Source organism: Acipenser ruthenus, chromosome 5, assembly GCF_902713425.1.
Source record: "Acipenser ruthenus chromosome 5, fAciRut3.2 maternal haplotype, whole genome shotgun sequence".
NCBI classification, from domain to species: domain Eukaryota; kingdom Metazoa; phylum Chordata; class Actinopteri; order Acipenseriformes; family Acipenseridae; genus Acipenser; species Acipenser ruthenus.
Window position 1 is genome coordinate 80,092,803 of NC_081193.1, and position 15,800 is coordinate 80,108,602.

Sequence of the window (15,800 nt, forward strand, 5' to 3'; positions counted from 1 at the left end):
GTTTGTAAGTTAATATGTACAGTTGATTCTGTCTATGGTACTGTAACAGTGTCTCTTGATGGCAGCAAAATACACAAGAACAAAGGATAGAACATTGCAGAGCCTACACAGTTTCTGTGTAATTTTTCTGTTTTCTGTTTATGTATTACATGCTTTAAATAAAATATATTCAGTTATTATGAAGCAAAATATGATAACTGACCTGATGACACATTTATGTAAGGATTGTTTTGACAAGCTCTTCCCTTGAAAATCTGAATGCTGTGTGTTTTAAATACTTTTGAGAGCTTTGTGGATGACAAAAGCACTGTATTTATTTTTAAAGGAATTACAGTATGTGCTCATGACAAGACATAAGATATGTAAATATAATATAAATTTTTGACCTGCAATATAACATGTAAACATGCATTCTCTAGTCAACATTTTATAACAAGATTCATTCATCTGAATAAGGACGTTTGGCACGAACGATATTCCATGCTTGCCATACAAAACCCGCTTGAGTCGTTAAAATAAGCTTCTTTACTGAACACTGAAAGGAGCATCTGCCTTAAGTCTGATCCAGGAGGATATTCAGATGAAAATGTGTTGTGGTTTGTTTCATAATGACATTTGAGGTTGCTCGCCTTGTACAGACTACAGTGTGTAAGCGATTTGTTGCAGGTGAGACACAGGTTTACCACTGTTTTCAGTGAAAGCAAACTCTTTCTCCTAGTCTAGTTTATAGCTTCATATGTTCGTTTATTACTCGTGGATGGTTTGCTCAATGCCATTGTCTCAACGAAATGAACGAGCACTTCATTTAAAATTATGAAATTCACTTTCAACTGCATATCCGGCTTTCACTCGGTGATCAAAATACGCATGCGTCAGCGAGTGGTGTCGAAAGTCAAAAGTCCTTGCAGTGAACATGTAGGCTCAAAGAAACAGGAGCTAATTCGAGCCGCAAAGTGTGCGTCACCCAGCATTTCACCAGGAGCCGCACCTGAACTGGCCACCTCTGCAATAAGCTAATGCCACTATCCATGTCTTTAGAATTTATGTCAGTTTGCAGTCTACTGTGCACTGAAAAGATGATACCAATGACAAAATAAGAAGTACAGGAATGTTCTGAAATCCTGTGTTTTGATTGGCTTCATGGTTTATAATGCACTTTTATATTCATTCAGAACCCCAGAGCACAGAAATGAATGAATCAACAGTACTCAATTTACAACACATACTGTAAATGTGATTCAAAGATCGAAGCTCAGCATTATAAGATAAAATGTAGTGTGGGATGATTTACTTTTTGGCCCAGAATCTCTCCTTCTGGACCGATAGGAGCCGCCCTAAATATGGTTACCCTCTCACTTGGCGTCTGTTTTTGAAGATTGTAGGTGAAAGGTAAAGCTGTTTCCTGTTTTGATGCAATCTTGAAGGCATAATCTGAAATTCTCCACATTGTATGAATCCAAGAAGAAACACGATAGCAAGCACTCCATTAAAATGTCCTCATAGGGTGTGAAGCAACCCTTCCTTAGAATTGATATTGAATGAAGGACCATGTCTGATGTAATGGGCAGGCGTTTCAAGGTCCTGTTTTTTGGATACCTTGGAGAAGAATTTTAATAGATGGTTGAGACTGGAGAGGTGGGCATGGAGACAGATGAGAAATTATGTCCCCAAAAGAAAAGGCGAATGGTTTTCAGGCATAAGTAGCGATGACCATAGCAGTAGGAGATTAAACAGGTATGTGATTAAGGTCAAATTCAGTTGGTAAAACTGAAGACATGGCACAGAAAGAAATATAGGCTGCCCAGCCTGATTTATAAGAGGCTTTGGTAGATGGAGCTATAGAATTGGCCTTGTAAGATCTTGCTGAGTTGAGAAGCTGGGAATTCAATCCAGAATAAGGTCCTGAAATTTGGGGAATGGGGCGGCTGTGAGGATCAGGTGACAGGACCAGTTGATGGAATTTCTGAAACTGAAACCGAGATAGAGCGTCAGCTATGGGATTGAGAAGACCAGACACGTGAGCTGCTTTAAAGAGAAAGTTGCTATTAATAGATAACCAAGTGAAGCGACAGAGCAAGCTATTTATGAGTGCTGTTTTGGATTGTCCTTAATTGATAATGGCTACAGAAGATTGTTTGTCACAGTTGAAGATGATAGATATTCTTGACCATCGGTGGCCTCAAATGGAAGCAGCTGAAACTTTAGGATACAGAAAATCTCCCAGAAGAACATAAGACATTCCAGAACGAGGAAAGGCCATTCGGCTCACCTATGCTTGCTTGCTTTGATGCCAGTGTGGTCCGTTAGCGCTCAGGAGAGGGAAAACAAAAAAAACCTAACCAAAGTTAATAGGGGAAATGTAACCTCTTGGAATCCGTGGCTAGATGGACAGCCCTTCTTCCGTGGCTAGCTGAAGGTCTTATTGTGTATGCACGAAAGTTAGTTTATAGGGGATTGGTTTCAAAATCACAGAAAAAAAATCGATCGAAATAGATCAAGCTGAGTAGCAGGAGCAATTGGAGGTGCGGAAGCGGTTGGAGGTGCAGGAGTGATCTTGACACGATTCGGAGATCGAGGTTGGCTGTAGACATAAGAATCATCACGTAAATTATCTATGTTTATGGTTCAGTAGCTACTTTCGACCTACTTAAGCCCTTTTCACACTGGCTACCTGTGTCACAATGCCGCGTAGTGTAAAGCCAGGATGTGGGTCAACACGCATTGACCCAGGTTGAGCGAGACAAAATGTATGTAAACAGCCACGCCTGCAAGAAGGTTTCACTTCCGCAAGGAACATTTCTATTTATTCTGTTTAGCCATATTTTTGTTGATTGACACACACCATGAGCCAGATTGCAGCAGGGATGAAGGAATATTTGTTCTAATCAACATTTGTGCCGAAGGTTCAATCCAGAGAAGCTTCGATGAAAGAGTCCGTAACAAGCTGCTTCCAGGGCATTGTGTACTTGCGTCTGTCACCCAGGTCAACCCTGCTTTATCAAAAGCAGTGTGCTGTGAAATCACGTAGCCGACCCGCATGACACCGGGTCCTGACCTGGGTAGGTTCCGACCCGGGTAGAGCATGCCAGTGTGAAAGGGGCTTTAGAAGAAAGACTTGCAGAGCAAGTTGTGGAAGGTGAGCCTGGACTATATAGGTTAGGGAATCTGATTAGTGCAGCAAGCTGAGCCTCGCCCCTCTGACAAGCCTATATTCATGATTAAAACTAAAATGCAAATACAGGTCTGTACTTCACAAAACTGTAGTTGTGGTGTATTCTACAAGTGTGAGACCTACGCTAAACAAACTTCCACTTGCAGGCTGTTTCGCAGGGAAGAACCCTCTACTGTTGACAATCCGAAAGATGCAATGTTTACTGTAAGGTGATACATGAATTACGAATTTATGAATACTGTAAGGTGATACATGAATTTAAGATAGCCCTGTTTTTTATATATATATATATATATATATATATATATATATATATATATATATATATATATAACTTGGGCCCTTTTGTGGATCACTACTTTGTCTGCCTTACCCCTTCATTATAACTTGTCTGTTTTTGTATCAAAATGTTTCTTCGTCATTTTTAACTGCCATTGTAATTGATATATAGGCCAAACACATGTTGCCATCAGAAGGGAAGCTTGCCAACAAGAAACATACGACCAAGATGAAACCAAGCCTGTCTTGCAAGATAATACGATTGAACACTGTTGGGTCATTGTGAAACGACTTGTTGATTTCCATAATCCTATTGCTTCAACACAGGGGAAGAGTTCTGTCAGGCGGAAAGCCCTTTTTACTGAGTGCTGCTGCAAAGCTCTGTGTGGTCTTTACAATAACGCCTGTAATTTAAGCACACAGTGACCTGATATTTCTTTTACATAGACCAGGGGCCAGTTTTTCAAAACTTTTAATCTGGATCAAAGTGATCTGGATTTTGTTATCCTATATTTTGTGATTGAGATTACAGTTCATAGATTTATAGAATTATAGAATTAAGTAATTACTAAAGGACGCATTGATTTTACGATCAACACTCTTCTGCGTGGATAGAATCTGACAGAAGTCAAGGATGATATACTGGTGCAGGAGACTGTTGTCTCTAAGCACACTACATGCACCCTGTAGTTATAGGTATTAAACGACAAGTGCTTTCCTTGTTTTAATAAAAACGTCAGTTAAGTCCTTCTTCTCTTTTGAGTTTGACTTCAATTGATTCAGTCATTTGGTTCGACACCAGGCTGTTATTCCTATGGTGTCAATGGACTCTTTATGACTTTTGTTTATCCAAACTGTACTGTGTTGTTTTATCACATGATAACCAGATTTAAAATCCCAATAAAAGTAAAAGGGAGAGAGATTCCATTGCATAATCCAATACTAATCGCTATGTTTCAAAGAGTTTTATTTAGAATTAACTTTTAAAGGTGGGCAGCAGTGTGGAGTAGTGGTTAGGGCTCTGGACTCTTGACCGGAGGGTTGTGGGTTCAATCCCCAGTGGGGAAACTGCTGCTGTACCCTTGAGCAAGGTACTTTACCTAGATTGCTCCAGTAAAAACCTAACTGTAAAATGGGTAATTGTATGTAAAAATAATGTGATATCTTGTAACAATTGTAAGTCGCCCTGGATAAGGGCGTTTGCTAAGAAATAAATAATAATAATAATAATAAAGGTGAAATAGGCAAGTACTTCCCTTCTGTACGCTGTCTGGTCTGAAGACTCACATGAATCAAAACATAAATACTTTACTTTCTAATCTCATGGGGAATCATTTATCACTCAGTTTTAAATAGCCTGTAGCAAAACACTGCTTTTCTATCAGAGACCACATGGTCATTGTATCAGTTCTTTAGGTCAAAAGATAACTATTTCCTTAAAGTGTTCATAGTAAATATAGGAATCTGTTACAAGAGACGGTGCTGCTTTAACGAAAGGTCATTAATCACTGCAGGTCATTTAAAACTCTGTAGATTACCAAAGACAATGTGCTGATGTAAATCTGAAAAGCAAGATTGCTTTTATTTCAGCCTGGAGACATTTAATGTGTTTTCCCTGTTCTACACGTCCTCTTGCAGTATTATGTAAAGATCTGCTCTTCATTCCTGCTGCGCAAACTGTGCAAAATGACACACATAAAGCGACATTACTACAGTAATGAAGTGAATTGTTTCTTACGTGTATTGTTTCCCTTTACACAATCTTAAATTATTATCATTGTTACTTGCTGTTTGCTACAATCTTTTGAATTAAATTATTCTGCAAGGGCCCAACTGAGAAAACAAAAACGAGGTAACCATGTTTTTAAAATAACTCTGTCTACAACATCATTTGCAGACACTACCAACACATCATATGTAATGCTTTTTAAATTAGCATTCATTGCAGAAAATAGTACCCTGTATTTTGAGGGTATGGACCCATTCATTTCCTAATCACTAGCTGCAATTTTTAATACAGACAAACCGAAAACAGACAAAAAACACAAATACATTTTTTTTTATTACTTCTTCCAAAATGATAAATATGTTATATTTCACATAGTACGTTGGTGGCTATGCAAGTCAGATTTCGTTTTATGCAAGTCAGATTTCGTTTTATGCAAGTCAGATTTCGTTTTATGCAAGTCAGATTTCGTTTTATGCAAGTCAGATTTCGTTTTCTGGTAATGTTGGTGGCTACCATATCTGCTGTTTCTGTTTTGGTCTGTTTAACACCTGTGCACACCTGCTTTAAAGGAACAGGAACTGTTTCTGTAGCCAGAATGTGCAGGTGGAAACACAATAGAGAATATTCATGACCAAATATCTGATGACCTGCTCCCTATGGCCACAGAGGTTTTCTGCATTGCTTCCCCAACCAAGGGCAGAATCTCTATGGAGAAAAAAAAACAAAAATCCATATCAAATATTATTGTATGTGTCTCCTAATATGGCAGTGTGATAGACAAGAAGAACAAACCATCAAAGTGTAACTTGGTACCTCTCTGAAATATCAGTCATCATAACTAATGTATTCGTGTTGTTGTTTAAAATCACCTTGAATATCATTTTATCTTTTAGTTATCACATCCTGGTCACTTTTCACTTAAAATGTTCATAAAACCATTGGTTAGCAGCGACTTTAACATTTAATGTTTGAACAATGTATTGGAGCAGTGTTAATGTTGAAAACCTTTGAAAGTAGACCTGGTCCAGCAGTTAGGGACCAAACACACCTGTTCTTTGTACAACCACAGAAAGCTACTGAAATCCATATGGAAGGCAAAGTCATTTTTAGTGATATGGGTAAAATCATGTACATTGCACAGAGTACATGCAAAATCGATTTGCATTCATTAACCTTCTAACAGTTCTTATATTATCTCAGAAACTATAAGGTGGTTAATTGTATAGAAATTGTTAATATTACAAAACAAACAACAAATGCAGCATGGATTTTAAATTTGTTTTGTGAAATATATAATATTGTGGTAGGTCGGGACGCAAGAGTAAAGGAGATTTCTGCATTTTGAAACACACTGTAATGTAACATATATATATATATATATATATATATATATATATATATATATATATATATATATATATATATATATATATATATATATATATAATGCTGCAAGAAAGGGACACGTGACAGTACCCCCACCTCACTGTTCATCAACACTGTTTAATAATAAATAAATAAAATAAAGCCTTACCTGGAATACAACGTGTGTGTGTATTTTGTGAACGCCGCCGTTACAGCTTGGTCTCTCTCTCTCTCTCTCTCTCTCTCTCTCTCTCTCTCTCTCTCTCTCTCTTTTTTTTTGGTCCCTCCTCCAATGCAAACCCCTTGCTTGCCTAGGAAGAAACTTGAAACTTTTTTTTTTTACTTTTTTTTTTCATAAGCATCAAGTGCAGTCAGTACAGAACGAATTGTCTGCAACTTCATTCAGTGTCTTTGGTCCCCAGCTATGTTAAAAATGAAGCTCTTGAGTTTCTTCAGCCATTCATAAGACGTCTTCTTGGTGCAGAATATATTTATATATATATATATACATCTATTATTTTAAAGAAAAATATTGTTTATTAAATAAAACATTTAGAGGAATTTGTTGCACCCAGCTATCGAATGCTAGCAGGTATGAACATATGTATTTTTTACTATTATTATTATTATTATTATTATTATTATTATTATTATTATTATGGAGTTATGCATTGACCAGACTGCATTTATAAGTCGCACGGTACTATAATATGAAGATGTTTGAAGAAATAGTGAAGGACATCTTGATATTTTTAGACCCGCTTCATTAGATTGGTTTTGAGCAATTGATAAATATATGTTTTACGGTATGTTTTCTATGTTTTTCTGTTGTGTGTTAACCAAATTGTTATAGACTGGAAGATGAATTTGTTTGACTTTCGTTATAATCTACAGTAATAATAATTTTAAAAAACCCTCAATGTTTATTTTAGCATGCTTGCAAAATCTGTATTTTTAAGAAATACAGCACGCGGGTGTAAAGTAATGTGTTAATTGTATATATTCTAGATGTACTGTATTTGTATTATCTTGTTAGACAATACTCGATTGTAAACAGTAGACGGGGCAGACATTTGATTTGCTATTTAAGTTTTCGAGGACATCTGTTTAGAACTTGTCTAATTGCACAGTAGCTCCCTGTTTTGAACAAACTAATATACACGAGGTAATATTCCAGGGTGAACAATAGATGCATTGTACAGAGCATCATTATGTTGGAATTGTAATGCTTGATACTTGATGCGCATGCATTCATTATTATGCTAATATTAATACAGATCAATAAAGTTATGAGTCATGATGCATCAATCAGGTAATAGAATTGTATAATAGTACGTATACAGACATTCTTTTAAGATTTATTAAAAGCAGAAAACGTTTAATATTATTATTGTGAAAAAAAGAAAGAAAAGAAAAAGAAAAAAGAAAACTACCCAGCATATAATTGAGAATATGGCAAAGGTATGCATTTGTTGGCTTTAGGACCCCGAAGACGCCTTTGTTTGCAGGGAGAACCCTTCTGAAATTGATGGAGGGATGGCGTCTGGTGGAAAAATATAACACATTTTCTCCAGAAAAAGCAGCCTTTATTAATTGTGCAACATAATGAAATATTAGGTTTGCAAAAATAAATAAATAAACAAACAAAAATTGCTAGAACCTTTTTTGTAATTGGTGTATTGAAATAAACACTTTGTCGTTTATCTTTTTCTCAGTTTTATGTAGTGTTAAAAAGTTACTGATATTAAATTAGAAAAATTAGAAAAAATAAGCTAGTTTTATTTTAGTGCATCTACGTTTTAATATCTTTGTATACACTATGTATTCTGCACGGAAAGCAAATTGATTTAAAATAGTTTTAAAGTAATTAATAAACACCTGTTTGCTGAAAAGTACTTGCATTAATATATTATACTAACTAGTTAGGATCTTACAAGACAAATAATTGACAGAAACCAGTTATTTGTCTGCATTAATATCTTCATGCAACATCAGCTAATAGTTTTTTTTTGTAAGGCATTACGTTAAATTAAATTCAATTTAAAAAAATCAGATGCATGATATTTTTGTTGAAAGCTTTGTATTGCACTTTTGCGCCATCGTGTGGTTTCTCAGAAAATACAAAGAGGTTCTTCAAGCGTCAGAATTCTAAGCACTCGGTCGAATGGAAAATCCCATTTGTATAGATTGCTTGGAATTAAATGGATTTTTTTTTTTTAACTCTTTGCCAAGCATTCCAAAGGCAGTCAGTTTTAGATTTCATTTGATAGACTATACTGAGGGGCTCACATCTGAATATCGATTCAGGCAAGTAATAGTCAGCAGGAGCACCTTTCACAGACAGGTGCCGTAAATACACACTAGCAGTGTCAGGGCATGTGTTTCTAATTTTTTGTCCCACCCCTGTACATTACTATTGGAGTGAAGAATTCACAAAGGGAGGGCGCAGCCATTTTAATGGATATCAGTGTAAGACCATTTAATATGTTGGTAAAGGACTGTATGTAGTTGGTAAAGGACTGAATGTGGTTATACTGCACTATTTGATACACACTTAGCACTTTCACATGACAGACAAGAAATTACACCGTATTTTGCATTCCTCAGTAGTTCTGAACCTCTTATCGCTAAAGGTACAGATTACTGAGTTTAACATCTGCATCGTGCCAGATAAAAGACTGCCCAGTCTCTGTTATTGAACAGAAAGTAAGAAGCTCTGCCACATCACCCTTACTGTGCATACCGTGCCCTAGTGATTGCCATCTGCAGCAGTCCTGTCATCAGAGGATCAGGATTGAGGAGAAAGTGAACGCCTGTGCCCTGATTGGACTGCAGGCTGGATCCAAACAGCCACCCAGGAAGCCACTGCTATCTGGCTTATGTTTGTAGTAAATATATCTTGAACTCTCATTTACCATCTATAACTTTAAACAGGCAATCATGCATCTCAGAAACAAAAGTGACAGAACCCTGAGTTATTAACAATTTAATCCCTGAGGTTTTTCCTCGGCCAGCTAAAACATGAGCGCTCGTCTTTGTTAAAAGCATTTGTTACATGCTTCTTCCCTCTTGCTAGCACTAGCAGTATTATCTCTAGTCTGGTGATCTTTCGTTTATTTGCAGACACTGTAAGACCCACACACTTGTACAATCCTGGGCAAACTTTTCGTGGCCTCTCTGTTAGTGCAGATTTGGTTTGTCATACGGTCCCGCGCTGGCAGTGTGAGCATGGACCAGAAGGAGCTTGTTTGGTTTGTGTGGCCAAGCAAAGACTGCTATGCTGATTGTGTTTCATGTCAGCAACAGTCCATTAAGTTTTAAACTAAGCACCCCTAACTCTCAGGGTGATGCAGACAGAGGTGAATGGCAGGGTTTGATAGCCTAAAAGTTTAATTGGGTGGTGCTTTAACACACAGAAGTAACACAGGCCAGTGCTGTTTTTTTTATTATTATTCCTTTATCTAAGAGACACGCCTATTGGATAATGCTTTATAAGGCAGGACAAGTTATAAGGCTGCTTTGTTATGGCTCCCAATTTACCCCACAATGCCATTCTGCTAGCTCGTTATAAGACAGAACACAAATAGCACAGTCTAATAATTTATATAAACTTACTTAACAGAATTTATCTATACTATATTTCTTTGAAGTGCAAGGTGTCAAGCATGTCTAACAAGGGACAATGTTGGACAGTCACTGTCTTGAAGGTGGCTTGGGGGTCATTGCTAGATGTCATGGACACTTTAGAAGTGTGTTGCTTTTCCTGATTGTGGTCTGCGGTGAAGAGTGTGGCTAAACAATTGGTGGTTCAATCTGGGAAATAGCCAGAAGTGTTCTGGCGACAACTACTTCACAAGCCACAAAACTGCAGGACATCTTTTCATAGCCGTGGTACTGAGCCACCTACTGCACACGCGGTGTCGAGCTGTCAGGGTTCGTGGCTGATGAAAATAGGAAATGGGATATTATTTTGCGGAGGAGAAGATTTGTTTACCTTGTGTCTGCCATTGAAAAAGCAACTTGGTATGCTTATGAAATATCAGTTATCTTACAGTACCTGTGTGGTCTCAAATAGAGCATTTAGAAACATGTCTTCTTATTAACCTCCTGAGTTATCCCTCTGCATTAACCTGACCCTGTGTAACAGTCAGGATGGAAGAATGGGTTGTCATTTAATATAGCCTCAATGCTTTAATGTCAGTAGTTCATGTTCACGTTAATTGGATATAATAGCAGAGCACTACCATTCCCTAAAATAAAACAGAGCCTTAGGGTTTACTCAGTAATGACAGAAACAGCCTTGTATTTGAGAAGACTTTATGACTTAGAATTGGCATTTGGTTGTCCTGAAGATGTGTTGGCAGTAAAAAAAAAAGAAGAAGATAGCTTATTACATTGTGACATAGAAAAAATGTGCAGTCAAGCTTGGGCAAATGTGGTAAATCAAAGATATGGTAAAGCACTGTAAAATCCCAGGTTAAATATGGCGAGCAAATGCACAGTAAAAAAAAAAAAAGTATACTCACTGTGCAGATTTAAACTTTTATAAGGACAAGGCCAGTTAAAATTAACTAAGGGCATTATTTCAAACAACAGGATTAACAGTAGCCCATATAAATATGACCTCTTTATAAAAAGTTCACCAAACTAGATGATCACCTGTGCAAAAAGTATATACTATGTCCTGCCATATTTCTTTGGTAAATGCTGTGTCGTAAATTTGCTGAGTTTAAATTACAACTGCATGTTGTCAGCTGCTTTAAGTTAGTTGTAAACTGTGAAACGAATGTAACATTACCTGTGATTGATGGGGAGCCAGTATTTGTGCATTCTTAGGAGTTCACCTTCAGTCTTGGCAGCAGAGCTGGAAGTTACTGCTTAATACACAGATGTTATTTATGACATTCATTTAAATGTATATACTAGTAATAAATGTTTATCAAGCAGTGTCAAAACACCAGCAAGCATACATATGTAATGTACTCTATCAAGAGATGATATTAAAGGCTTCATATATACAGAACTGCATTCACGCAACCCCATTTGTCTCCTGAATTAGCACCATCTGTGAGGTGGGTTACGAAAGCACTGATTAAAAGTGTTAAAGTGATTTGGGGCTACTCTTTGGGTTTGGTAGCTCCTTGCAAGCCTTGTAAACCCTTTAAATCAAAATATAAGGGAGTAAGAGACTATACTTAGATGACAGATGACAGATGACAGATGGGGGAGGGGGGGGGGGTATTGTGCAAAGTGTTTGGTGCCATCTTGTGGCAAATTGATATAATTATCTTCAAGGTATTTTTTACAGCATTACTGTACATGTTATTGCATTGGAAAACAAGTTTATTGCTAAACACTGTGCCAATAAAACATGTACACAACCTGTTCTAAACTAAAAAAAAAATTACCATTATAACATTCTTACACACTTTTACTCTAGGGAACAACTCACTGTGAAACTAACTTTCACATTACTAAAACAGTGTCCCCCATTTAGTAATAAATACAGAATGTACCAAAATAAATTGTTCCAAGTTAAAGCAAAGCACATTAATTAAGTATGGAATTAATTTAGAGCTGATTTTGGTTTAAACTGAAGCATTTAAACATGTTTAAATGTGAAACCCCTACTGCTGGAGACTATGCGTTTTATTTTGCAGATATCCAAGTTATATCCAAGATATGTGGTCCTCTCTAATGTTCTCTTCTTTAGCATGGAGTTCAAGACATTCCTTGGGTTTTAAAGAGTTTTAAAACATTTATAACAATTCATACCCTGTCATTGAACAAGCATTGGCTTACATATAGTATGGATTTCTGTGGGCAGTCAGAGACATAGTACAGCATCCAAGCAGTGTTGTTTGAATGTATTCATACATTTATAAAACAGGACATATGCTGTTTCTCCAGCTAGTCACTCTGTAAGAAAGGGCATTTCTAAGTGCCTTGCAAAGTACAGACTTCTTTTGGAAAAAAAAATGTGATGATCGAATAATCAGAATAAATTACATATGTAACACATTCTTATTTCTCCCAACAGAGCTAGACAAAGCTTAACAATGGGGCCTATACCACTGTTACTTCTGCTTTCCTTTGTCGTCTCTGGGGTCGAATCTGAAGAGGATTATACTTGGCACCTAAGAAAAGTACCACAAGTGTTGAACAAGAGAACTGTCACCCTCAGTAGCCCAGGATTCAAAGCTGAAGCCAAGCCAGTGTTAAATGGAACCTGCGGGATTGAATGCCAAAGCAGACTGCCACTGGCAAGTGTAGCTGACCTTGAGAACTTCCTTTCATACGAGACTGTTTATGAGAACGGCACTCGAACCTCCACAGAAGTGTACTTCAGGGACTTTGATGTGCAGGCAGAGCATGAGGTCATGAAGGACTCTCACTCTCGGGGGAAAAGGCAAGTCTATGGCATGGACAGCAGATTCAGTATATCCGACAAGCAGTTTGTGACCAATTACCCTTTCTCTACAACGGTCAAAGTCTCCACAGGATGCACAGGAATCCTCATATCCCCAAAGCACGTTCTCACCGCAGCACACTGCGTCCACGACGGGACAGACTATATCAAAGGCGCCAAGAAGCTGAGGGTGGGGATTCTGAAACTGAGATCCAAACGTGGAGGCAGAAAAAGGAAAGGATCCAAGCGGAACAAAAGGGCTGCGGAGGTGAAGCCATCGTTCCAGTGGACTCGGGTCAAGCGCACCCAGTTGCCAAAGGGATGGTTCAGAGGAGTAACAGATGACGTGGCAGTGGATTACGACTATGCTGTGCTGGAACTAAAGCGGCCGCACAAGAAGAAATTCATGGAACTTGGAATCAGTCCCACGGTAAAGAAATTGCCAGGTAGCCGGATCCACTTTTCTGGGTTTGATGATGACAGGCCAGGGCAGTTGGTGTATCGCTTCTGCAGCGTCTCAGATGAGTCCAATGACCTGATGTATCAGTACTGCGACGCTCAGCATGGCTCCAGCGGCTCAGGAATCTACATCCGCCTAAAGGAACCAGAAAAGAAGAAGTGGAAGAGAAAGATCATCGGGATTTTCTCTGGTCACCAGTGGGTGGATGTAAATGGCATGCAGCAGGATTATAATGTGGCCGTCCGGATTACCCCTCTGAAGTATGCCCAGATCTGTTTCTGGATACGCGGAAACTATGCGGACTGCCAATATGGTTGATGAAAACCTAATAGGACCAGCACCTACAATACATTAAAAAACCTGTACTGATATTGGATTTATAAGAAAAGAGAATGGAAAAAACGTGTTGAATACACATCTAGGATCTCTAAACTTTGGTTTCGATGCTTTTTAAATGTTTTTGAAACATATAATTTTGTTTATAATTGACAGGGGGCAAATCAGAAGCTTAATGAGCCTGATTAAATTCCAGAAATACAGACTTGGATTAATCCTTTAAAGTGCGGTGTAGAAATCTGGTCCCCACAGTCCAGAGTCCTCCAGGTTTTCTAGGTATCATTAAATTATTAACTGTATGGCCTGGAAGGAGGTTCCATTGGTTCAATGATGTAATTTGGGACCAGATTTGTGCATACTGGCTTTAAAACAATACGCTCAAACAAGGTGCTGTTGTTGTTCATTCAAAGATTGGTCATTTAAAAGGGTTTAAAGCACCTTTAATGGAAATGTAGACGCCTAGCAGCTCTGAATATTGTCAGTGCCTCGCGCTGGAGTGGATTTCTTCATTCTTTAGGTTTATTTGGCACCTTATGTGTTTTTCACCCCCCCCCCCCCCCCCCCCGCACTCACTTCCCTAAAAGCTGGTGCTAAAGTGTTCCTTTTAATTGAAATTGCTACCTTCTGTAAATTGTTTGTCAAAGACAGGATCAAATTAATTATTCAATGAAAATTTGTGTTCAGTCTCGAAATTGTACAGGTTTCAGTTCTTTAGTTTTTTGTGTTTTTGTTGTTGTTTTTTATGTATTAAAGGGGAAAATAGTGCTTTATCAATGTACTTTAAAACCATGGTGCTTTTTGATCTCTCTAATTTAAAAGATGGCATATTTAGGGTGCTAATTTAATTATAATGTGTACAAATTAAGAGGGACCTATCAGAATATAATATTAAATAATTTAGTACTGCTATATTTAACATGCTGATATATTGAATGAATGGGTTTGGTAATTCAATAAAATAAAGCAACTTGTTTCAAGTAGGATTTTTAAATAGAGGTGATGAGAAGAACCTCCGCATTTACATTTGTATCATTGATATGTGTCCTGTTCCCACACGCAACAACAAAAATATATGTATTGTAAGAAATATCTGTCCGTGTAATGTAATGTTTAGTTTTAAAGAAGTAGCTTTTAATTTACACAGTGATTTGTTGTATCTGTGTACTACCAAAGTGTGGCATTAAAAAGTAAATAAAATTACCAAAAAAAAAAAAAAGGGTTTTTGTTTCAGTTTTCTGGTGTTGCATGAGTATTCTTTTTGTTTCTCAAGATAAATGAAAATGGTAGTAGTTTAAAGCAAAGTATTTCAGTGCTGGCATTTAACCCCACTAGAGTACCTATGTTGTGCCCTGTAGCTCAATTTATTTGCACTTCAGCTTTCTTTTAAAGACATCTGTAAGACCAGTAGTTCAAGCACACTAGATACTCTGGTGTTTTAAATCTGTTCATGTGTCCAGCACAGTGAAAAGCACAGCCAGGTAAGTAACTTCTAAAATGTCCACCGACCAATCTCCTTGTTAAACATGGATTATAAAATGAACTGTCTACAAGATTCAGCAAAGCTATTGCTTCACTCTATCGTGACAATCATCTTCTCTGACTCTTTTATTCCTCAAGGCACATCATACCGTCATTACAAACAGGTACCCCTAGAAACTAGACCAGTTTGTACATACCAAGACATGTCCCAAATAGTTTGGAAGTATTGATATCCATACCATATAATCTTTCCTTTCAAACAGAGTATGTATTGTTGTACAGTTAACAAATGAATTACACTATTGCAACTCATTCCCATTAACACGGCCTAACCATAGCAAGCAGCTGATATTAGTGGAAAATGCGGGGGAAGATGTGCATGCCTCCATATTGGATAAAGTTAGGTAATAATATCATGTTTTTCCTTTATAATATATCAAAGTGCTTTATTCCTTGTAAGGCTCAATACAGCACGGCTCTGAGTATGCATTCATTGGGATTGAGTGATTCTGTCTTTAAGTAATTTCAGTCCTTCGAGGCAGTAAATTGTAAAGATGTTTCATTGAATGCA

The 15,800-nt window shown here is 37.5% G+C and overlaps 1 protein-coding gene across 1 annotated transcript; it reads left to right on the plus strand.

Moving 5' to 3' along the window:
• The first annotated feature begins 6,906 nt into the window (after positions 1-6,906).
• LOC117402685 (inactive serine protease 35-like) lies at positions 6,907-14,963 on the plus strand. Its single transcript, XM_034004065.3, has 2 exons — positions 6,907-7,137; positions 12,586-14,963. The coding sequence occupies exon 2, from the start codon at positions 12,605-12,607 to the stop codon at positions 13,730-13,732; it is 1,128 nt and encodes a 375-aa protein (XP_033859956.1). The 5' UTR covers positions 6,907-7,137; positions 12,586-12,604; the 3' UTR covers positions 13,733-14,963.
• The last annotated feature ends 837 nt before the right edge of the window (positions 14,964-15,800 follow it).